Source organism: Tiliqua scincoides, chromosome 1, assembly GCF_035046505.1.
Source record: "Tiliqua scincoides isolate rTilSci1 chromosome 1, rTilSci1.hap2, whole genome shotgun sequence".
Lineage (NCBI taxonomy): Eukaryota > Metazoa > Chordata > Lepidosauria > Squamata > Scincidae > Tiliqua > Tiliqua scincoides.
In genome coordinates, this window is record NC_089821.1 from 219,642,301 (window position 1) to 219,663,903 (window position 21,603).

The 21,603-nt window shown below is 40.7% G+C and overlaps 1 protein-coding gene across 1 annotated transcript in view; it reads left to right on the top strand.

Annotated features, from left to right (window-relative positions):
* Positions 1-17,414, top strand: part of TMEM181 (transmembrane protein 181) — a 31,877-nt gene extending 14,463 nt beyond the window's left edge. The window contains exons 7-17 of the mRNA XM_066611327.1: positions 1,986-2,066; positions 3,095-3,194; positions 4,917-5,047; positions 6,288-6,379; positions 7,879-7,936; positions 8,808-8,910; positions 9,011-9,062; positions 10,085-10,167; positions 10,629-10,718; positions 12,851-12,917; positions 13,435-17,414. Of these exons, the coding sequence (XP_066467424.1) occupies positions 1,986-2,066; positions 3,095-3,194; positions 4,917-5,047; positions 6,288-6,379; positions 7,879-7,936; positions 8,808-8,910; positions 9,011-9,062; positions 10,085-10,167; positions 10,629-10,718; positions 12,851-12,917; positions 13,435-13,513 (936 nt within the window). The 3' untranslated portion in view covers positions 13,514-17,414. The remainder of the gene's footprint in view (positions 1-1,985; positions 2,067-3,094; positions 3,195-4,916; positions 5,048-6,287; positions 6,380-7,878; positions 7,937-8,807; positions 8,911-9,010; positions 9,063-10,084; positions 10,168-10,628; positions 10,719-12,850; positions 12,918-13,434) is intronic.
* Positions 17,415-21,603: the final 4,189 nt, after the last annotated feature.

Genomic DNA, 21,603 nt, shown 5'->3' on the forward strand with positions numbered 1-21,603 from the left:
GTCACCAACTGAGTTGGTGACATTGGGAAGCACTGCTTTAGAATGTCTGGTTTTTGAACAAAAAGTTTCAACCATAAATTAGGGGAGTGAAAACTGTAAGACACAGTTGGCCTTTGTTAGCATTTAAGTCAAATCTGGAAGTCGGTTGAATTAACAGTGATTTTACTGAGGATCAAACTACATGAGTGTATCATTGGCTTGATTTTTGTTTCGTATATGGTGGTAGTTAGGGGACGGGGCATTGAGACGCAGCGTGGACTGTGTTTGACTCATTGCAGTTCCAATCTGGATCTCCCAGGTAGCAGCAATGGAGGGGTTTGTGTGTGCAATCTGGATTGGGAAACAAACTTTAGCATTCAAGAGCCAGTGATAAGAACATAAGAACAGCCCCACTGGATCAGGCCATAGGCCCATCTAGTCCAGCTTCCTGTATCTCACACTGGCCCACCAAATGCCCCAGGGAGCACACCTGATAACAAGAGACCTGCATCCTGGTGCCCTCCCTTGCATCTGACGTAGCCCATTTCTAAAATCAGGAGATTGCACATACAGATCTTGGCTTGTAAGCCATAATGGATTTTTCCTCCAGAAACTTGTTCAATCCCCTTTTAAAGGCATCCAGGCCAGATGCCGTCACCACATCCTGTGGCAAGGAGTTCCACAGACCAACCACATGCTAAGTAAAGAAATATTTTCTTTTGTCTTTCCTAACTCTCCCAACACTCAATTTTAGTGGATGTCCCCTGGTTCTGGTGCTATGTGAGAGTGTAAAGAGCATCTCTCTATCCTCTTTATCCTTCCCACGCATAATTTTGTATATCTCAATCATGTCCCCCCTCAGGTGTCTCTTTTCCAGGCTGAAGAGGCCCAAACGCTGTAGCCTTTCCTCATAAGGAAGGTGCCCCAGCCCAGTAATCATCTTAGTTGCCCTCTTTTGCACCTTTTCCATTTCCACTATATCCTTTTTGAGATGCGGCGAGCAGCTCCTCACAATCACTTCTGGTCTTCACCACTCGGAAAAGTTTGGTGTCGTCTGCAAACTTAGCCACCTCACTGCTCAACCCTGTCTCTAGGTCATTTATGAAGAGATTGAAGAGCACCAGTCCCAGGACAGATCCTTGGGGCACACCGCTTTTCACCTCTCTCCATTGTGAAAATTGCCCATTGACACCCACTTTCCTGGTCCTCAACCAGGTCTCAATCCAGGAGAGGACCTGCCCTCTAATTCCCTGACTGTGGAGTTTTTTCAGTAGCCTTTAGTGAGGGACCGTGTCGAACGCCTTCTGGTGATGTTCTGTGATGTTCAGTTAAGTGATGTGCTTAACATGCAGAGTTCACAGAAGCTGGACATAGAAGTTTCTCTTATTCTTGCTGTTCCACTATGCTTGATTTGTGTAGATACATGTTTTGTGTGTACTCTGCTGCTTCCTTATTGCTCATATAAATTTATTTCATAGAGGCTATACTGATTTTGGTAGCACTGTTAAAATTCTCATAACTTGAACCCAGGTAAAACATTTGCCTGTGCCTTGTGGAAGCTGCTTTAATTTGATTCTTTCCCGCTCTTTTTTGGAAGAATCTGAAAATATGGGTGGACAAGGCTATTTCTCATGCTAGCCCCTAGGGCACTGAAATGGGGATATGGAAAGTAACGATGTCAAAGTAGATCAGATGCCCCTAAGGTCATCTTTGAGTTGAACCTCAATCCTTCTATTTGAAGGTATGGTTTGAAGGTTCTTCCATTTTGATTCAGACTTCAATCCTACTTGGGATTTAGTACTCCTGTTTTACATAGCAGGAGTATAAAAGCATAGGATTGAGTTCTATTAGTGTAATTGATTTTCTCTTTGTGATTAGGTAGAGGGAGTCTGTTGCCTAATGTGTAGATGCCTTTATGCACTGTGTCTGAACTATTGATTCTTCACAGGTTCTGCATTTCTGGAGTTATTTTTTGTTTTGTTAACATGCTCCTTTCTTCCTTTCAGTGGAAAACCTATAATCCAGCCTTTTCACAAGTGGAAATCTGGTTCCGATTCGTGTTTGTAGTTCTTACTTTCATTGTCACGGTGAGTATTGTTTTCCTGTTGAAAGATGTCAAGGCATCCTCTGAAGAATAATTCATCTGTAGTTCTAGAATAGTTGAGCAAAGAATACAGAATGGAGACCATTCTGTTTTGTAGCTAATGCAGATCAGGGTCAAATGGGTCACCCCTTCATGGTCTGGATCAGCATCTGCTTGATTATACCTGTTCTATGATTCCTTTTGCTCTGCCCTGATCAGAACACTAGAGTTTTTTTACAAGAGGAGTTCTCAAAAGAGAATTGAAGAGAGCTTTGCCTTCTGTAGCTTACTGAAACACACACTGACCAAACTTTGTCAGTAGGAACTGTGCAGGAAAATGTTTCTTTACTGATCTGGTGGCCAGAGGTATGCAACTGAGTATGAAATCAGCAGAACTGAAGCTGAAGGGAATACAATGAATGGAGGAAATTTGATACGTGAAGCTTCTCAAGGGAAATACTTCCATGCAGTTTGAGAATGTTGCTGTTCAGTGGCCATTGTGAGCACTGTGCAGTAATCTTCCTAAGCGCAAAATGTGACCTTTTGTAATACCTTGGACTTTATGCATTGTCTTAGCCGTTCAGTTGTCTGCTCTCTAGGAGTCATTGCAGAGCTCACACCAACATTGCACATATACAGGTCAGTGCTCAGCAACTGAGGGGGTTCCATGCCCGGAAGCCTCACGGATACAGAAATCCACGGTCTGACCTGTTTTCTGAGTCGCAAGGAAGTTGCTTGTGACCTCCCTGTGACTCAGAATGCTTGCTGGGGCCTTTTAGCAGACACTTTCAGTTTTTGTGAAAACCAGAAAAACCTGCCAGAAGGCTCTGGCAGGCATTCTGAGGCATCTGGTCATGTCCAAAAGGTCCTTTGTGGGTCCTCCAGCTATGAGTTTGGAACCTGTGGTGGGTCAAATCTACAGGTTCCAAATCTGCAGATAAAGAAGACACCCTGTGCTCCTGTCTGCATCCCAGCAATCTCCTTGTCTGAAGGCAAGTAGGTTCTATATAATCTTCCTGTGTTTATTTACAGTGTCTCTTTGCACATTCCCTACGCAAATTCTCCATGAGAGATTGGGGCATAGAGCAGAAGTGGATGTCTATCCTCCTTCCCCTGCTGTTGCTTTATAATGGTATTTACATGAATTAAAATTTGCTGTGGTGGGTTTCAGGGGCTGTAAGTAATTTGCTATACTTCATAAAACATGTTTTCTTCAAAATGCTGTTGTGCATGGGACAAAAAATCATTTTTAAAAAGTACCCTTTTCAGTATTTTGATTTCTGTCTGTGTTACAGTTAGTCTGAGAGTTTAAGCTAATGGGTAGAACCTGAGACTTGACTTGATTCTGGGTTCCAGTCTTACTGCTCTCACAAGCTGACTGGAATGGCTGGGGAATTTACCTAAATTTTACATCTGGAAAAAAGGCAATCTTACAGTGCAATCATGTGCATGTCTCCTCAGAAATATGTTCCATTGGACTTATTCTCAGGTAGCTGTGTATAGCAGTGTTTCTCAAACTGTGGGTCAGGACCCACTAGGTGGGTCATGAGCCAACTTCAGGTGGGTCCCCATTCATTTCAATATTTTATTTTTAATCTATTAAACTTGGTGCTACCATGGGATGTGACTGCATCTGGGGAAATGTTACAGACCTGTGCTTTTAACACACGACTACGTATATTATTTTAACAATGATAGTAAATGGGACTTACTCCTAGGTAAGTGTGAGTAGGATTGCAGTCTAGGATTGTTAAAAATTTCCCTGCTTTATAATAACAATAACAATAACAACAACAACAACAACAGGTATTTATATACCGCCTTTCTTGGTCTTTATTCAAGACTTTATTCAAGGCGGTTTACATAGGCAGGCTTTATTTAAATCCCTTATTAAATAGGGATTTTTACAATTTGAAAGAAGGTTCTTTCTTTCAAGAACCACTACATTCAAGGTGTTTCATTCCGATCTGGCTTCACATTCTGGCCTCCATCCTCCCATGCTCAGAGCAGATGGAATAGCTCGGCTTCAGCTTGTCAGCTGCTTCAAGGTCGCACGGTGCCGGTGGCCTCGAATTGGCGACCTTGTGGATGTTATCTTCAGGCAGACAGAGGCTCTACCCTCCAGACCAGACCTCCTGCCCCTTTATGACTTCACTTCCTAGCATGACATCACTTCTGGTGGGTCCTGAAAGAAACTCATTCTAAAAAGTGGGTCCCAGTGCTAAAAGTGTGAGAACCACTGGTGTATAGGATTGAAGCCTTACTGATTTTTCACAAAGCTTCCTTATGATTAATGATCAAATGCCTCTCTACTACTCTAGTTGCCCTGTCTTTCTCTCTTAGCTCAGCTCTCAGTTCCCATATGCTGTTCATTCCCAACAGCAAGAATAAAGCCACATACTTAGCCCAGGGTGGCCCTTAGGATTACAGTTTTGTAAGGGAGTTGTGTATGCAGTTTTCCTCGTTCTATCCTGTTAACATGAGGCTGTGCTATGAAAACCACTCCTAAGAGTGTAAAGTTCCAAAGCTAAAAGGGAGGAAAAGGCAAACATGTACACAGTATCCATAATTAAACGCTGTTTAACACTTCAAGCCAAACTACATATGAAATTAACCATATCAGTATATAGTTAAGACTTGATTTTTCACCTGAGTAGCAGCTGTACAGTTGTGGTATAGATCAGAACCACAACACAGAGGTTGGGGATATTTTGATCCTTCTTCTCTGTGCCTTTTTTTCCCTTTGAAAATTACCCCCCTCCCCACCAGATATGGCTATTTAACCCTGAAGGTATCATTGTGGCCAAAAAAAGTTTGGTGCCTGATGACTATTTTTTGTTCCGTTCTGTCGCAGATCCATTTTTCCCTCTTTCATTCCTGATCAACAGCTGGTTTCCTGGAATGCTAGATGACCTCTTTCAGTCACTATTCCTGTGTGCATTGCTGCTGTTCTGGCTGTGTGTCTACCATGGCATAAGAGTGCAGGTGAGAAGAAAATAATATTTCAGTGCTACCTGAATTCAGTCCATACATTATCTTTGTGCGTTATTTAGTAAGGCTGATCCGCTAAACTATTGTGTAGTGGGGCTTACAACACAATTGAATGTGTGTCTGCTGAGAACAGGGGTCTCCAAACCCCAGCTCAGGGCCAGATGTGGCCTGCAACAAGCCTCTATCCAACCTGCAGCAAGCCTCTGGTCTTCTGCAAGCCTCTGGCCTGCTCAACCAAATGTTGCCAGAGTTGTGCTGCAGTTGCGTCTGGATGGTGTTCTGAGGGCCGAGGAGACCATGAGCCTCCCCTCAGAAGTCCTAAAAACATCACTTCCTGGTTTTTCTGAGAAACCAAAAGTGATGTTTTTCAGCCGTCTGAAGGCCTTAGGTTTTCTGAGGCTTCTTAATGTATTTATTTAAATTTTATATTTAAAATTTATTTTTCCGGCCCTTGACACCATGCCAGATACTTGATGTGGCCCTCTGGCCTAAAAATTTAAAAACCCCTGACTCAGAAGTATGTTCCACTGATTTCAGTGGGACATAACTCACAGGTAAGTGTGTTTAGAACTGCCGCCTTAGGCAAACATAACTCCTCCTGCATTCCTTCTTAGGATTTGCAAATTGCTGACTTGTACCAAGAGAAACCTCTCTCTCAAACCCTGCCCCGCCTCCATTTTGCTTAATATCCAGCCTGATAAAGAATGTTGTGGAACTTCATTCTTCATAATTTTGTGATATTTTAGTTGATCCTATTAAAGTTATTCTAACAGTACTGTGACTTTTGAATTTCTTTCTTCTAATGAACAAATGTGGTAATGGTACCTATGATTTCTGAATATGAATGTTGCTCCTTATGAAAGTTGAAGCAACAAGTATTGAAATAATTTATAGCTCACTTTAAATCCAAAAGTAATGCAACAGATGGGCTCTTCCTGCCCTGTCCAGCTGCTGCAAAATCAGCCAGTCAATGCAGGAATAAGCAATAAACAATTATGGAGACCTTTTGTGTACTGCTTTTCCTGACAAGCAGTAGATTGTCCTGTTTATCCAACTGCGCATTGAGGGCCACTACCATTGCAAAGTGCATTTTCATTTCAAATTTGTGTAAAAAGTTGAATAACTGCTTGTAATGGGTAATGTGCTTACTGAGTATTGAAGTAGTATTTCACAGTTTTGAAAAATAACTGATATCTGAAAAGTGAGTTAAGTATTCATCTGTTTTCTTTGTCAGGGAGAAAGGAAGTGCTTAACATTCTACTTTCCTAAGTTACTGATAGTTGGTCTTCTCTGGTTGGTTTCTGTTACATTAGGAATATGGCAGACGTAAGTAACATCCCCTTTTTGTCTCTGATCAGTAGTTGCAATAGTCTTGGAGGAAAGCTGTAATAGAAAGCTTAGTACGGGGGGGGGTGCCATATCTGTGGATACCATGCCTGGGGAAGCCCTAGAGCTCCCCTCACCTCTGGAGAGAGGGGATAGGTGTCCCCTCATATCCATGGATACCGTGGCACACCTGTATTCAGCTTCCTCAATTTTTCTTTAATGTTGTATTCTTAAAAAGGACCCATTATTTATCTACTTTTTCTCTTCTCTGCGTCACTAATAAAAGAAATTTCTTAAATAGTGCTGTGTGTTTGAAGTTATGTAGTAGATACTAAAGAAAAACAAACCTGAGTCTCTTGGTGCAGGAGTTTGTATAGCCTCCTGGCATGTGCCAGGGTTTGGAGTCATCCTGCTATAATATCCTGCTATTTTCATTGTAGATTTAGTATTTCTCATTAATCATGTTTTCAACAATTTTTAGATTCCATTGCAAAGTCTGTTAGCCTTCGCCCATTGTGAAAAGCTTCTTTGTTCATTTCCAGTATTTTCAACTTATTCATTTTGACATGCGTTAAATCAGGGGTGTCAAACTCATTTCATACAGAGGGCCGAATAGTATTCATGATGCCTCCTTAGGGCCAGAAGTCATGTCATTAAGCAGGAAGTGATATCATTAAACAGGCCATAACTAAAAATAAACACTTTTTCTCGCTTAGGAACTCATTAGCTGCAAATGACAGAAGAGAAAATATGCAAATCTTGATCATATTTCAAGATATGGGAGAGTCCAATTTTCATTTCGGCTGCCCTTTCAGCAGTAACTCCTTAGCACTGCTCAGCAGCTGAGAGCCTGAGGGCCAGATAAAAAGCTTCTGTGGGCTGCATCTGGCCCCTGGGCCTTATGTTCGACACCCCTGCTTTAAATCAGTTGACTGTATTGCGTTATCCTTTAATATTTTGCTATTAGGTGCAAGCGGACTATGCAAATACCTACTTTAAAATTTGTGCTGATTCTGAATGGTGATCCTTTACTTAAAAGTAGTGTTTCGACCTAGGAGGCCAGTAGGTTCACAAACCCGTACATCCATGGTTTCATCTGCGTTACCTTGGACAAATAACATGTACTCACAGTTGTTCTGCCTTATTTACAAGCTTCAATTAACAGTGATATAAGTGATATTTTAATTCTGGAGAAATATTAAAGTTTAGTCAATTTTGATTGTAGTGGGTGAAAGCAGTTTTGTGTAGATGAACACTGTTAACACTTACGTATTCAGAAATTGGAAATGAATCCTTGTTGCTTCTGCCAAGGAAGTGGAGTTGTGCTGAAAACATTGGCAGATTTAAATACTGATTTAAGACATTTAGAAGAAGGGAAAAAAAATTTTGGGCTTTGGAGGAGAAAACCCAACCATGTTAAAATGTTGCATTCTGTGCATTTTTCATAACTTTCACATTGCTGTGTGCGAATCCTTCCATTCATGATCTTGTGTTTTTAGAGTCAATGAACTGCAGGACCCAACATACCAGTACGGGGCTGATACAAAACATTTTCAGGTACATTTGTCTCAAATTATGCTTTGGTTCATCATGAGAAGTGCTGAATGGAGTAGCAGCCTTGAAAAAATGTTAAGCTGTTTTCTTGTTTGTCTGTTCATCTGGTTTGGTGGGCCTTACAGTGAAACAACTTGCAAAACCATGAAATACTAAGTGTACGCTGCCACAGTGTTGGTTATAATTGGCTGATGTTCAGTGTTCAGGAAATGGCATTGTTGGCTTTATTCTTAGTTGCATGAGTCTTTGGATCCCTTCTTGTGGCAGTTCTTGTTTAAAATTCGGAAACGGAGGGCCCAGTTGCACCCAACTTTCCAGCATTGATACACAAATTCTATACTTGGTTCAGAATGAAACAAATGGTATGCACATGTAGAAACATGCACTGAAGCTTAACCATTCTCTGTTTTTATTGTAGCACCACTACTGCCAGAAAATATGAGCACCTGTTTTAGTTTGTAAACTCACTTGTATTTCTGGTGGTGTGAACTGCTACACTAAATGCAGTGCTGCTGTACACTCTTATCAGATCCCTGAATCCTTGGCTAAATGTTTGTCCTTGGATATGTCTGCCTCTTATTCACTGAATTTCTGGAACTTCCTGTGGCAAAAGATCAATTTCTTCAGTCTGCAGCTTTCCAGGGAAAGTCATTGAGCTGAAGGAAGTGACGTGCTCTGCCATAATGCTTTTTCTTCAGAAGGCAACAAATAGAAAATCACTTCCTTGTTTGCCTAGTTGTACTAAACAGGTTGACCAGCTTGTGTAGCTGCTGGTCCCTTTCTGTGCAACATAAAATGGGAGGGGACAGGAAACTTGGTAAGATCATCATAATGTTATCTCGATAAAATTCTCAGGAACTTTTTTTTGTCACAGGGAATGAAAATATTTTTCCTTGTGGTGGCAGCTGTGTACATTTTGTATCTTCTTTTCCTGATAATACGGGCATGCTCAGAACTTCGTAACATGCCCTATGTTGGTAAGCTGTTCTCCATACCTTTATTACTTTTATGGAATCTTTCTTCTAACATGATGGTTGTATCAATTTTACGATAACGTTTTGCTCTCTTTTTCCCCAGACCTCAGGCTAAAATTCTTGACTGCATTGACATTTGTAGTGCTTCTCATTAGGTAAGAACTTACCTCCTTGACAGATTAAGTTTCTTGGTAGTATTTCTTGCAGTGTAAAAGATAACTATAGAATATGTTGTGTAAGATATAAAGGTACGATTCACTGAAAGAATTATTTTTAAAGCAAATCAGTAAATTCTTTTAGCGTCATAGCAATTTTTCAGTGTAGCTGATGCAAAGTAAAGATTCCAGAATTCAACCGGTTTTAAACAAAGCTTTTGCTTCTGCCCTGTAACAATATGGCATTCTGGGAGTGTAAACTTGAATTCCCATCCATTAAAAGTCAAGCTGCTACTAACTAACCACTCAACCCTGACCAGTCCATATCTCCCTGTATAAGACAGAAGATCTCCCTGTATCTAAATTTGATTAGATGGAGACTACTTTTGACCAGGATTATGCCCTCTTTGCTGAACTACATGGGCGGGCCCATGCTCTACTGATGGAGCAGTTTGCAGTTTCTGAAGGATCTGTTGTTGCATGGAGTTTTGCTAGGAATGCTGGACCAGATTAATTTTGATCTGATTTAGCAGGGCACTTCTAATATTCTCAAGGGTGCCTATTCAGGATTGCATAAAACAGTTTAGTAATGCCTTGACTTGGGAGAATCGGTGTATACATTTCTGCTTCATAAGCATCAGTGTATCCTGTGGATTTTTGTTTAGTCTTTTAAAAAAGACTAAATAATGACTAAGACTGAACTTCAAGTCATTGCTACTGTAGAAAATTTTGATTTTTGTCAGTTCCTTGTATGACGTTTGCTCTTCCCTATCCCAAAACCTCCAATGGTCTTGTGCCATTGGCACACTTGCAGTTATCTTCCTTTCCTTCCTAGCTCCACCCCCTGATGTTGATGTTGTAACCTTGTGTTGAGGATCAGGCTCTTCCTGCAAGTTCCAGGACAGTTTTATTCAGGAAGAATTCTTCTCCTAGTGTTATCATTTGTTATGTTTGGCTGAGCTTTGGTTGAAAGTGAATTATAAAATGTAGAGTGACACTTGGTTTCCTCTGTCTACCTGCAGCATTGCTATACTATATTTGCGGTTTGGAGTACACATACAACAGGACAACTTTGTGGCTGAATTGTCAACTCATTATCATAATTATATCCTTTTATTGTGTCCTCATGTTTGCATTGAGACCAGCCTGGGGACTAGTATAATACACTTTCATGTATAAAGAAAGCAAATCCTTGAATCACAGAATTATATCTAGGGTTAGTATTCTCTATTTTCATGCATACAGAACTTGGTCCCTAATACAAATGTAACTTTATGTTGTTATAATACAAGTCTCTCATATATATGGCATCAGTGGATCCCATAAGTATATATAGCTAGCTTATCACAGCTTACTAACTTGTTCCCCAGTTCACATTTGTGTATATTTGCACATTAGCAGTGCTTCCTTGAACTTACGAAATCACTTTAGGCAAGGAGAGAACTATTATCTAGATAGATCAGAGCACATGCAGGCTGAATTCCTACATATGGTACGTACAGTAGTGTGTAGTGTAATTGGTTGGCTCTTCAGAGGTGAGCACCTGATATCCTTGACTGTTATTACCTGCAGAATTCTTATCGTTCTATGGCTTATTGAACTTCTACCTATATACATTAGCTTTTGTATATTCTCCATCAAAAAATGCCTTGTATGGTAAGTGAGCTTCAGTTATTTCTTTTTGTTTAATTCTATTCCATTGCAAGAAAATGGCCAGCATACTATTGTCTAAAGTATTTGGGTGTCAGAGTGGTATCCTAAATTACACAGCCCCAAGAAGCTGCTTATGCTCCCAGAAGGAGGTCTACTTCCCTGGGCATCCTAATGCCTTAAGAACGTCCCTCTGGAAACTGGAAGTAGTTTCTTTTTGCCTTTTCAGCCATCTGAAGCCCGCAGATAGATGCACGTGGCCTCTGCAGGCTTCCAAAAGCCATCCGGAGGCAACCTTTTGAGGGTTGTGGTGGAGCTAAGTCTGGTTCAGTGCAGGTCCAGAGGACCTTCATTGAGCCAGATCCATGGATAAACAGGCTCCACCTGTACTTCTATAGCTTGTGGTATTGGATGGTGCTCCATATACCAAAACAAGCAAAATTATGCATCCATCTGCTTGGACAATGAATGTTTATTTCTGCTGCTTGCTTGTATATGTTCTGAAGAAGGCAGTTAGTTGTGTCTTTTATTAATTCAGATATTAAACATGTAGAGCAATCTAAATATTTCTGGTATTAAGCGTTTGATTCCCTCTAACCAAAATCACGCTAAATAAAGACCATTGATCAGAATGGAAAGCTGAAGCATCTGTGCATCACATTCTTCTAAGGCAGGGACGTCCAACCTTTTTGGCAGAAGGGCCACACCATCTCTCTTACACTGTGTCGGGGCTGGGGAAAAAAGAATTAATTTACATTTCAAATTTGAATAAGTTTACATAAATAAATATATTAGATATGGAACTTCCGTGATGAATGTAGGTCTTGCAATAGCTCAAGGCCTATAAAAGAACTTGCACAAAACAAGGCTGGCCTTTCCTAATCACTGCCACTGCTGCATCAGACATGAAACAGCATGCAGTGGAGGGAGCTGTTGGTCCACAGCTCAAGCATGAAAATGATGTGGGGACACCCCACCACCCCTTAAGATTGTCCCCCTTAATAATAATAATAATAATAATATTGTGGTATTGTGGATTCAATAGTAGTAGTAGTAGTAGTAGTAGTAGTAGTAGTAGTAATAATACAGGTATTTATATACGGCTTTTTTGGTCGTCAGATTTCTCCTCAGACTTTAATTCAAGGCGGTTTACATAGGCAGGCTATACTAAATCCCAATAGGGATTTTTACAATTGAAGAAGGTTCTGTCTTTCAAGAACCACAACATTTCAGATGGATCTTTAATGATCTGGTATCGCATTCTGGCCTCCATTTTCCTCCCACACAGGCTGACAGCGGCCAAAGAGCAGGTGGAATAACTCAGCATAACTTGGCTCGGCTTGTCAGCTGCTTCAAGGTCTCGAACTGGCGACCTTCTGATGTTATCTTCAGGCAAACGGAGGCTCTACCCTCTAGACCAGACCTCCTCCCCCTTATGTGGACATCCACTGAAACTGAGTGTTGGACGAGACAAAATAAAAGATTTCTTTAGCCAGCATTTCTGTCCAATTAATATGTGAAACTCCTTGCCGCAGGATGTGGTGATAGAGCCTGGTCTAGATGCCTTTAAAAGGAAATTGGACAGATTTCTGTCCAGTCATGACAGTCCATCACAGGTTACAAGCCATGATGGTTATGTGCAACCTCTTGATTTTAGAAGTAGACTACCTCAGAATGCCAGGTGCAAAAAGAGTGGCAACAGGATGCAGGTCTCTTGTTGTCTTGTGTGCTGCCTGAGGCATCTGGTAGGCCACTGTGAAATATAGGAAGCTGGACTAGATGGGCCCTTTGTCTGATCCAGCAGGGCTCTTCTTGTATTCTTATGTGCATATTAAGGCACAAGCTGAACACAAAATTTAAGCAAACATTTTGCTACTATGGAATGGAAGCTGAATGCAACACCAAAGTTTGAAGTCAGTCTATGTATGGTCCATAAAGTATGCCATGCTTCAAAGGGGGTGCATGCAGTAGCAAAATTGTAAAAAATAAAATAAAAAAAGGAAAGTGGCAAAGTGTGTGTGAGAAGAAGGGGCATGTGCTAAAAGGCTTTAAAAGATGTGATGGATGTTATGGATGTTCTCCAGGGTTGGAGGGGTGTGGCTTATTGAAATGACTGTTTTCTCTGCAAAATTTTACAGAATCTCAGTTGAAAGACAATCCTGCCTTCTCAATGTTGAATGACTCGGATGATGATGTGATTTATGGGTAAGTAAGATACTTAGATTAGTATCACTTAATACAGTTTTGGTTTGTTTGTTTTCTACTATATATAAGTGATGACGTTTCATGTCTGGCTTTGGACCCTAACTTTTTTTTTAAAGACGATCTTATCACTGATGAGGGTTCTGCAATGAAAGGAAATCTTCATGAATCCAGTGTTTCTGAAGTTGGTTGAAATAATGTTAGGCTACATTTTAAGTAGTTGCAGAATATGCTTAGTGTTTGTTGAAGATGACTGCATCTGTAAAGGTTGCCTGGCAACCTTTAAGGGGTTGGGGATGACCTCCTCCTAAGATATTCAGATTTTGAAGACATCACAGAAAATGTGAATACATGTATTAGCCCGAAACAAAATAAGGTTGATTGCTTTCATACCTAGCTGAAGTTGGTTTATATTTGAAACAATAAACCTTTTGGAACAATGTAGAATTGACCAATACAGTTTTTCCTTCATTTATTCTGGATATGTCTAACATATTCTCAAATATCTGTTTTTGGACAGGAGTGACTATGAAGAAATGCCACTTCAGAATGGCCAAGCTATCAGAGCCAAATTCAAGGAAGAATCAGACAGTGATTGAATTTGTATAGAAGTGACCTGCAATATAAATACAGAAGCAATTGTGACTTTTCCCAGCATTTTATCCATGTTTGCTGTTAACTGACAGTCTTCTGTGAAAGAACTTTCTGTTTCTCCTTTAATGTTTACGAACCTTAAAATGAAGAAAAGATTTATTTTAAGTTAAAGAAACCCAAAGTGTGCATAAACACACACCTAATTCTAGAAAACACTGGTGTTTGGATACTGTCGGATCAGATTGTTAAACTTTTAGAAGTTTTTTGAATTGATCATTGATAATGCTCTGATTTCCTAACTCTTTCATAGCTATTCACTTGGAGGGCAATATTCCGCTTACTGATTTTGTCTAAAGGTAATTTTGTCTTGATTGTTGAAAAAGTGATATGAAGAAAGATGTTTAATCTTTTTCGGCCTCTTTTGATCCCCAGCTTGCTGAGAGACTAGAAGCTGCTTGGTACTACATTTGCTTGATAAACCTCAATTCTGAATCTCTGTTTCAGGAATGGAGAGGGGGCAAGTAGGAATTGCAATTGTGTCTCAACACTGTCTGTGATGAGTTTGTGAAATGAAGGAGTTTTCTTAGTTGCCTGCACAACAGTTCAGCCTCTTTTGAGACCTATATAATCATACTAGGAGTACATTTGAGAGAACTATTCCAAGGTTGCTTTGTCTTACAAAATTTGAAATAGTTAGGTAACAGAATTTAGAAAAAAGCTTAGTATCACACCTTCTTCATAGGTAAATGGGCAAATGGTAGCATTCTTATAAAAGGGAACATTACATAACTTCCCTTAAACTCTAGATCTGTTTTCTAAGTAAAGATATTTTAATGGGTCCTTTAAATAACCACTAGGATGGAAACAACACACTTGTGTTGAATATGGGCATAATTGGGCCCTTGGGCATGTGTGGATTGGTTGTTCTCTTATTTAACTGAAAGGTACAAACTGGTGGCCATGTCATTTTATAGGACCTGCTGTATGCTTTCAGGCCATAGTAGAGCTTCCACATTGCATAGGACTCTTCCAGAGATTGCTGAGCTCTGCAAGAATCCTTGATGTTCCCATGTTGGAGCCAGCCAACATGTTACTTTTTCCATCTAATATGAAATAACCTTTGCATGGTGTAGACTACATGTGCTGAGTATATTGTATAGAATGGATCATCCTCATTGCTCTGGGAGCAATCCACTCAACACATTACCGCAGTGACCTGGTGAAGCCTCTGCATGGTGATTATGATGTGTGAACTGAATCACTGTTAGTCCAGTAAAAGGTATCATCGGAGACATTTTGGAACCTGTCCGGTTTGAAGGGTTCCTCCTCCTCCCTAGGAGTTTGGGAACCGCTGTAAGTGCTTGTGAGGGAAGGGCGAAGGCAGCAACATGATCACGCTGCTACCAGGGACAAAAAGGTTTTTAACTTACCCTGGCAGTGCTGGCCTTCTGGAGGGTGCAGGGAGCCTCTGGATTCCTCTGTGGGGCTCTCCAAGCCTCAAAACAGATAAAAATTGCTATTGCAACCCACTTCCACAAACCACAAGTGGGTCACAATAACTATGCTTAGCTATCTTGAGACTTGGAAAGCTCAAGACTGGGAAAGCTCAGACTGGGATGGGTCTGTGGGCTCCCTGCACCCTCCACAGGGCCGGCACTGCCAGGGTTATGTTTTTTTGTTTTTGTTTTTTTTAAACCTTTTGTCCCTGGCAGTGGTAGGGACATGACAATTGTGTTGCTGCCTTTGCCATTGCCCTGCCTCTTAAGGGGGCAGAAATAGGGCTTCCCTAGCTGGGGTGTCACATCACCCCAGTTTTGTAAACTCTGTTTTTGACACTTACAGTTGCTGCTTCTGCAACTTGTGTTTTGTTCTCATCCATGCTGGAAATACACTACTGAAACTAAGGTGGTTTGCTGGATTGGTGTTGCCCAATACTGGGATAGGTTACTGGGAAAGTTTCTTTACTCTCTTACTCCTAGTAGTTTTTGCTTCCAAAGGAATTATGTGTATGAAAATATCAGAACGTTAATTTTATTGGGTAGTTGACCTGCCTCACAGAATACTGACAGAATTTGTCAGTATTTTTGTGTGCTTTCCCAACATATCTTGCTATTACCAAACAGCTTCCCCTATTTACGCAAGAGAAAATCTATTTTGAAAATTAACGACACTGCAGAAGACAGTGAATTTTACCAGTATGGAAGGACTTAAAACTGATGCTTTCTGTTTGACTTGAATGTAAAAATCCAATGCATTCCTACTTGCCACACTTGAATTGTTATGTTTTGCTTTGCAAAGAAAATAGTTTAACAGTTCTACTGCTGTTCTTCAGGTCATAGACTGGGATACAAAATGTCCTATGTGCATGATGTGCATGCACAAATTGAACTCTCCCTTCCCACTGCACTGCACATAGCTCTGGAAAGTCTCCTGACTCTTGGGGTGGCTTTTTTAGTGGGTGTAAGAGCACTGAGAGGTGAGACCTAGTTGTAGAGCAGTGGATGCCAAACCCTAACCCACAGGCTGGATCCAGCACCCATGAAAGCTCCTCGCCTGAGTGAACAGAGCTTACTGTTGCACAGGACAGCCTGATATCTTCCTTCCAGATCTCCCTTAAACACCTCATTGGCCAGCTACTTCCTCATTCAGATACCCTAGCAGGCTTTGCACTTGGATTTCCGGGCAGATGTGGCTGCCTGGCATGAGCTTTAGGGGAGATCGGGAAGGAAAATATCAAGCTGCCCCACTGAACAGTGAACTCAGTTTGTGCTGGGGACTGATTTTGTGGCATGCAGCAGTCCTGTATTTGGAGACTGTAGAGAAATGTGTGCTGGATGTACTATACTTGGGAAGGGCTCATTGAGCTGTTTTTTTTTGCAAGTCAGTGTTCGTTGGTGTACATGCAGTGTATTTTGTGTATCAAAAGTTGTAGATGTGCAATAGTATGATCCGCTAAATTTAATATTTATGCCAAAAGTATCACTTCACGTAAACAATTTCAGATGTCTTTGTTTTATAGCAACTCACTTAGTAAGGTGCTAATAAATACATAGCACAGTCAATTTCTTTACAGTAAATGAAAGTCAAGGACACTGTGTTCAATATATTTGGCACAAAAGGGACTGGAAAATGAGATGTATCTTTTTTTTTTCTAAGCTTCTATACTGCTTGGAGATGTTTCCTAGTTACTGTATAGAAAAACTGAATTTTCTTATTGTACATATATGATTCATTTTAAATGGTTACATTTATACATTTGTCATACTTAATTTTACTTAGACATTCCCAAGTTAATTTTTTCTTAACACTAGGAAAAATTAATTTCTGTTTATTTGATGTCCCTAAAGTTGTCCCTAAAGTTAACTGAAGTTTAGATTGAAATAGCCCAATCCTGTGCATACCTACTCAGAAATGTCCTATTATGTTCAGTGGGTCTTACTGTATTGAAAGAGTGTTTAGGATTGCAGCCTAAGGCTTTTTAAGCCTTTGAGTTTGTAATGCTGCATGAAGTCCAGTCCTTAATGATTTTGAACTGAAAAGTTCTATGGGCACACATAAAGCATCCCAGGTTTTTCCTCCCCATTTTCTTTTAACATGTTTCTTAGCACTGTGTGTATTTTCTCTTTGCAAAATATTTCTGCCTATCTTTGGAATTAAAGTTTCTTACTGGACTCTAAGGGCGCAATCCTGATCCTCACTTGGGCCAAAGCAAGTCCTTTGTGCTGGCCCGGGAGTGTCGCAGAAGTGCCATAAAACACTTTTGTGCCACTCTAAGGGGAGATAGGCCAATGCATAGGCATGCACCAGGCTCCCTGTGCCGATGCAGTCCTGGGGAAAGAGTGAGTTTCTTTGGCCGAGGTTGGCCAACCCCCCGGTAGGGGTCTGCCGGGGCGTGAGGAGGAGGTGGGAGGCAGGTGTTTTAGAGTGGGGAGATAGGGGGTGGCGGGCATTCCTGGGGTCGAGTGGGGAACAGGAGGTGGAGACAGGATCTGGCAGTTATGCTGGATCCAAGCCCCGTTCCCAGGTGGTTCAGAGCCGTCACTGGCTGCTCCGTTGTGCTCGTATCTGCCCTACCTTGTCAGGTGGTGCAGATCCGAGCAGACCCTTTGGCTCTGCTGCAGTGTGACATGAGGTAAGGGGAAAGGTTTCCCCTTGCCTTGGGTTGTGCCTCGTTTGGCCCCAAACTTGTGCTGGATGCAGCGCAGGCCCCCTGGCTTGGGCTGTAAAATATCTTATTCATAGAAAAATGACTGAGGTGCAGTCCAGCCAGAGTTGGGCACTTGTAAAGTCTTATTCAGTAGGAGAGTTAAGCGCTTTTTGGATCTCTTCATGCTTAAGTTAATGGCACTTAAGTGTCCACGGTCCCAATCCTATCCAACTTTCCAGTGTCAATGCAGCTCCGAGGTAAGGAAACAAACATTCCCTCACTGTGATGAGGCCTCTGTGACTGCCCCACCACCACCACAGGATGCAACTTATTCTCCATTGGCATGGCTGTATCAGCACTGAAAAGTTGGATAGGATTGGGCCCTAGGGCTGCAATCCTATGCACTTTTACCTGGGAGCAAGACCCATTAAATTTAGTGGGGCTTACTTCTAAGTAGACATACAGGTTTGTACTGTAACTCTGGGTGGGTTTTACTCTTAGTTTTGTGAACTGCCCAGTCCCGTCTCTTAAATTTTAATGTACAAAATCATGATATTTACTTTATAGTTCTATATTGTTTTCTTTCAACTGTAAATCACAAAGCTAAGATATTATGGGATGCAAATAGGCACTTTCATCATCTGTATTTTTGTTTTGAGATGCATTTTGCAGAAAGGATGTATAGTACTGTCTTTTCATATAAACTTTTAAATGTAACAATGCAATGTGGAAAGCTGAGTGCAAAACTACTGAGACAGGGCAACGTTACCATGTTGCGAAAGGTTGACAGTAATAGTGATGAAACCAGAAAAGTCATTCACTTGTCTGTATCCTTTGGAAACCAAGGTTATTTTCAGATGTATTAACATCTGAAATTTTTTTGTACCAATATGGTGGTGTTGTAATTGAGGAGTATGTGATGTAATCCAGTTAAGAAAACTAGCTTGAATGACTATGTACTTCTGCAAACCAACTGAAGAGGAGTTCATGAAAGTGCCTTTTGATATGGTGGTGTGTTGGCTTCCATAAAAACAGTTGCTGACAAGTCAGCTTGAATTGTAACTTTTGGGCAAACTGCAACTAGATCCTTCAAATAAATACACAGTAAACAGTTGCAGGAATTCTGCTACAATGGAAGAAAATACCTCTCTATAAAAACAGGTGCAGTATTGTGATTTTAAAAAAAGATGTAGCTTGTTCTGTATTGAAGATTTGCACCTCTGTGGGATATATATAAAAAAATTGCTTTTGATTGTGCAAAACTTCTCTAGGTAAAGAAAATAGACGTTTCATGCACTGAGCTGCATAACTGCTGAGAACTACTTCTAACTTACACCCACTACATTCTTGCTCTTGCTTCCCAGTGTTCGCATTAGCCTTACCGTGTGCGATTGTACTACGAACCTAAATATGTGAATGCCTTGGAAGGACTGATGTTGTAAGCTTTGCAAATGCCAAGAAAGCTTTCAAATTAAATATGTTCCCAGTGCCAGTAAAAATGAGAGAGCTTCATAACCAAAGCTGCACTGAATGTCTTCCTCTTGGGATTTTTGAGTACAAGTAAGCAGTTTTAGTGGTGGAGATTTCTCTCCCACAAATACTGAAGGTTGTTTGAGCCTTTTCTCCTTAGATTTTGCTGTGTCTTTTTTTTCCTTGACTGCTGTGGCTTTAGTGTGTCTTATTCATCTCCAGGGGCTATGGCTTCCTCCTTCCTAGCTGAGTCACATGGGTAATCCCATGTTACTGTCCAGCCCAGTGTTTCTCAAACTGTGGGTCGGGACCCACTAAGTGGATCACAAGCCAATTTCAGCCTGGTCCCCATTCATTTAAATATTTTAATTTTAATATATTAGACTTGATTGTAGCCTAGGATTGTTAAATTTTTTCCTGTTTGATGTCGCTTGCAGTCATGACATCACTTCTGGTGAGTCTTAACAGATTCTCATTCTAAAAAGTGGATCTCAGTGCTAAAAGTTTGAGAACCAGTCGTCTAGCCAATTAGATCAGACAGTCTGAAGCCATTGTTGAGGAAACAAAGGGAAAGCACATTAGAATGAGGATAACTTAACCAACATGCAAACTTTTGTTTTGCAAAAAATATAGTACTGAAATGTTTTTAAAGTGAAGCTGTTTCAGCATGGCTGAAAAGTTCATGAAGAATAGTGAGGAATCAGGGCTCAGCCCTAGATTGACCTAGTAGAACAATAAGCTTAAGAACAAGAATTCTGTCTTTATGCCAAGCTACATTGGAAGAAGACTTTTCAGCAAGATAACTGCTGGCTGATCTTGTGCAGGTTTACTCAGAAGCAAGCCCATCAAATTCATTGGGACTTACTGCAAAGTAGGCATGCAAAAGATTGCAGCCTTACAATGGAAAACATTCTTGATTGGACTGAGCCAAAACACGATTGTTGCATTTAAATTGTGTAGTCCTGTGTATTGCATTTTTAGCCATACATTGCAACTGTGCCAGGAATTAATACGAAAAAGGTCCTTACATCCCTGTACAACTGAACTCAACATTTGTAAATAAATGTAAAATTAAGTAAATCTCTAGAAATTATTTTATACCAAAATGTGGATGTGCACGGTAGATATTCATGTTAATGAGATGCTGTAAATATACTTTTGCTTTTGGGAGGATATGCATGGTTATTTTGATGTCTTTTCGTGCTTGGGGGAAGGTGTTGATATATGCTCCTAGTAACTCATAATTACAAGTGATAACTTTCCCTGAGTTGGAACATCGGAGCAAAATTAATGTTTACTTTTAGTAAATATTGGATGCCGAGATGCTTCGGAGACCATGCATAATAAAATTTTGTCCAGTATGTTCATAATAAAAATTTTATACTAATCTTTGTACCTACATTGTGTTCTTTTCCACAGCTGAAAATAAATAGTACAACTTCTTTATTTTCCATGTGTGCATATATTAATGTCTTAGTACATAATACATAATAGTTAAATACATAAGTACATAAGCACATGGCTCAGGACATAAGAACAGCCCCACTGGATCAGGCCATAGGCCCATCTAGTCCAGCTTCCTGTATCTCACAGCGGTCCACCATATGCCCCACGGAGCACACCAGATAAGAGACCTGCATCCTGGTGCCCTTCCTTGCACCTATTAAGTAAATAATAATTAAATAGTTAAAGTTCAATGTCTCCAATGACACTGTTCAGTGACGTGTAGTGAGATCCAGGCCGGGGGAGGAAACACACTTTCCCCCTCCCTCCCCTTAAGCTCAGTTTCTGGAACACTCTCCCTGTCCATACATTTTTTTTTAAAAAAGCTAACCTCTTCTTCCCCATCTTGGAGCTAGGGAGAACTCAGCACAGGCCTCTTGAAGCAACTAGAAAGTAGTGGTTCCTGGTGCTTTAGAGAGTCCAATTGTGCAGGCTCCTGCCTGCATGTGCTGCTTTAAACAGACTGTGTGCTGCAGCACAAACAAGCAGCTTAGGAAAGACCAAAGGTATGTTTTTTAACTTGTTGGGTCCTTTTACTTTTTTCTTGCTGCATCAGATGAGGCTCTGTCTACCCTGACTGCATGTCACTGCTTGTGTTACTGCTTATGCTTATGGTTGCATAAGGTGGTATTTTGTTCACAGAAGCGTTTGCACAAGGAAAAGAGTGATTTTTGCACTGGTGCCTTTTACGCTGCTCTAAAAAATGTATTTGTGGGTTGGGGAAATACCAGTAGCAGATACTTGTAGGGACGGGGCTGCAAAGGGAAGCAAAAATTACCCATTCTGTCTTGTGCAGAACAGAACTTGATCTCGTACAACTGGAAGACTGACAGTCCAATCCTATTCTCTAGGGCTGCCACATCTCTACGATATATCTCGTATATATGTCAGTGCAAAACCAGAAAAACATAGCATGATGTAACTTGGACACCAGTGCAACTCTGCTGCCAAAGAGGTACAATGGGAAGATTGGTT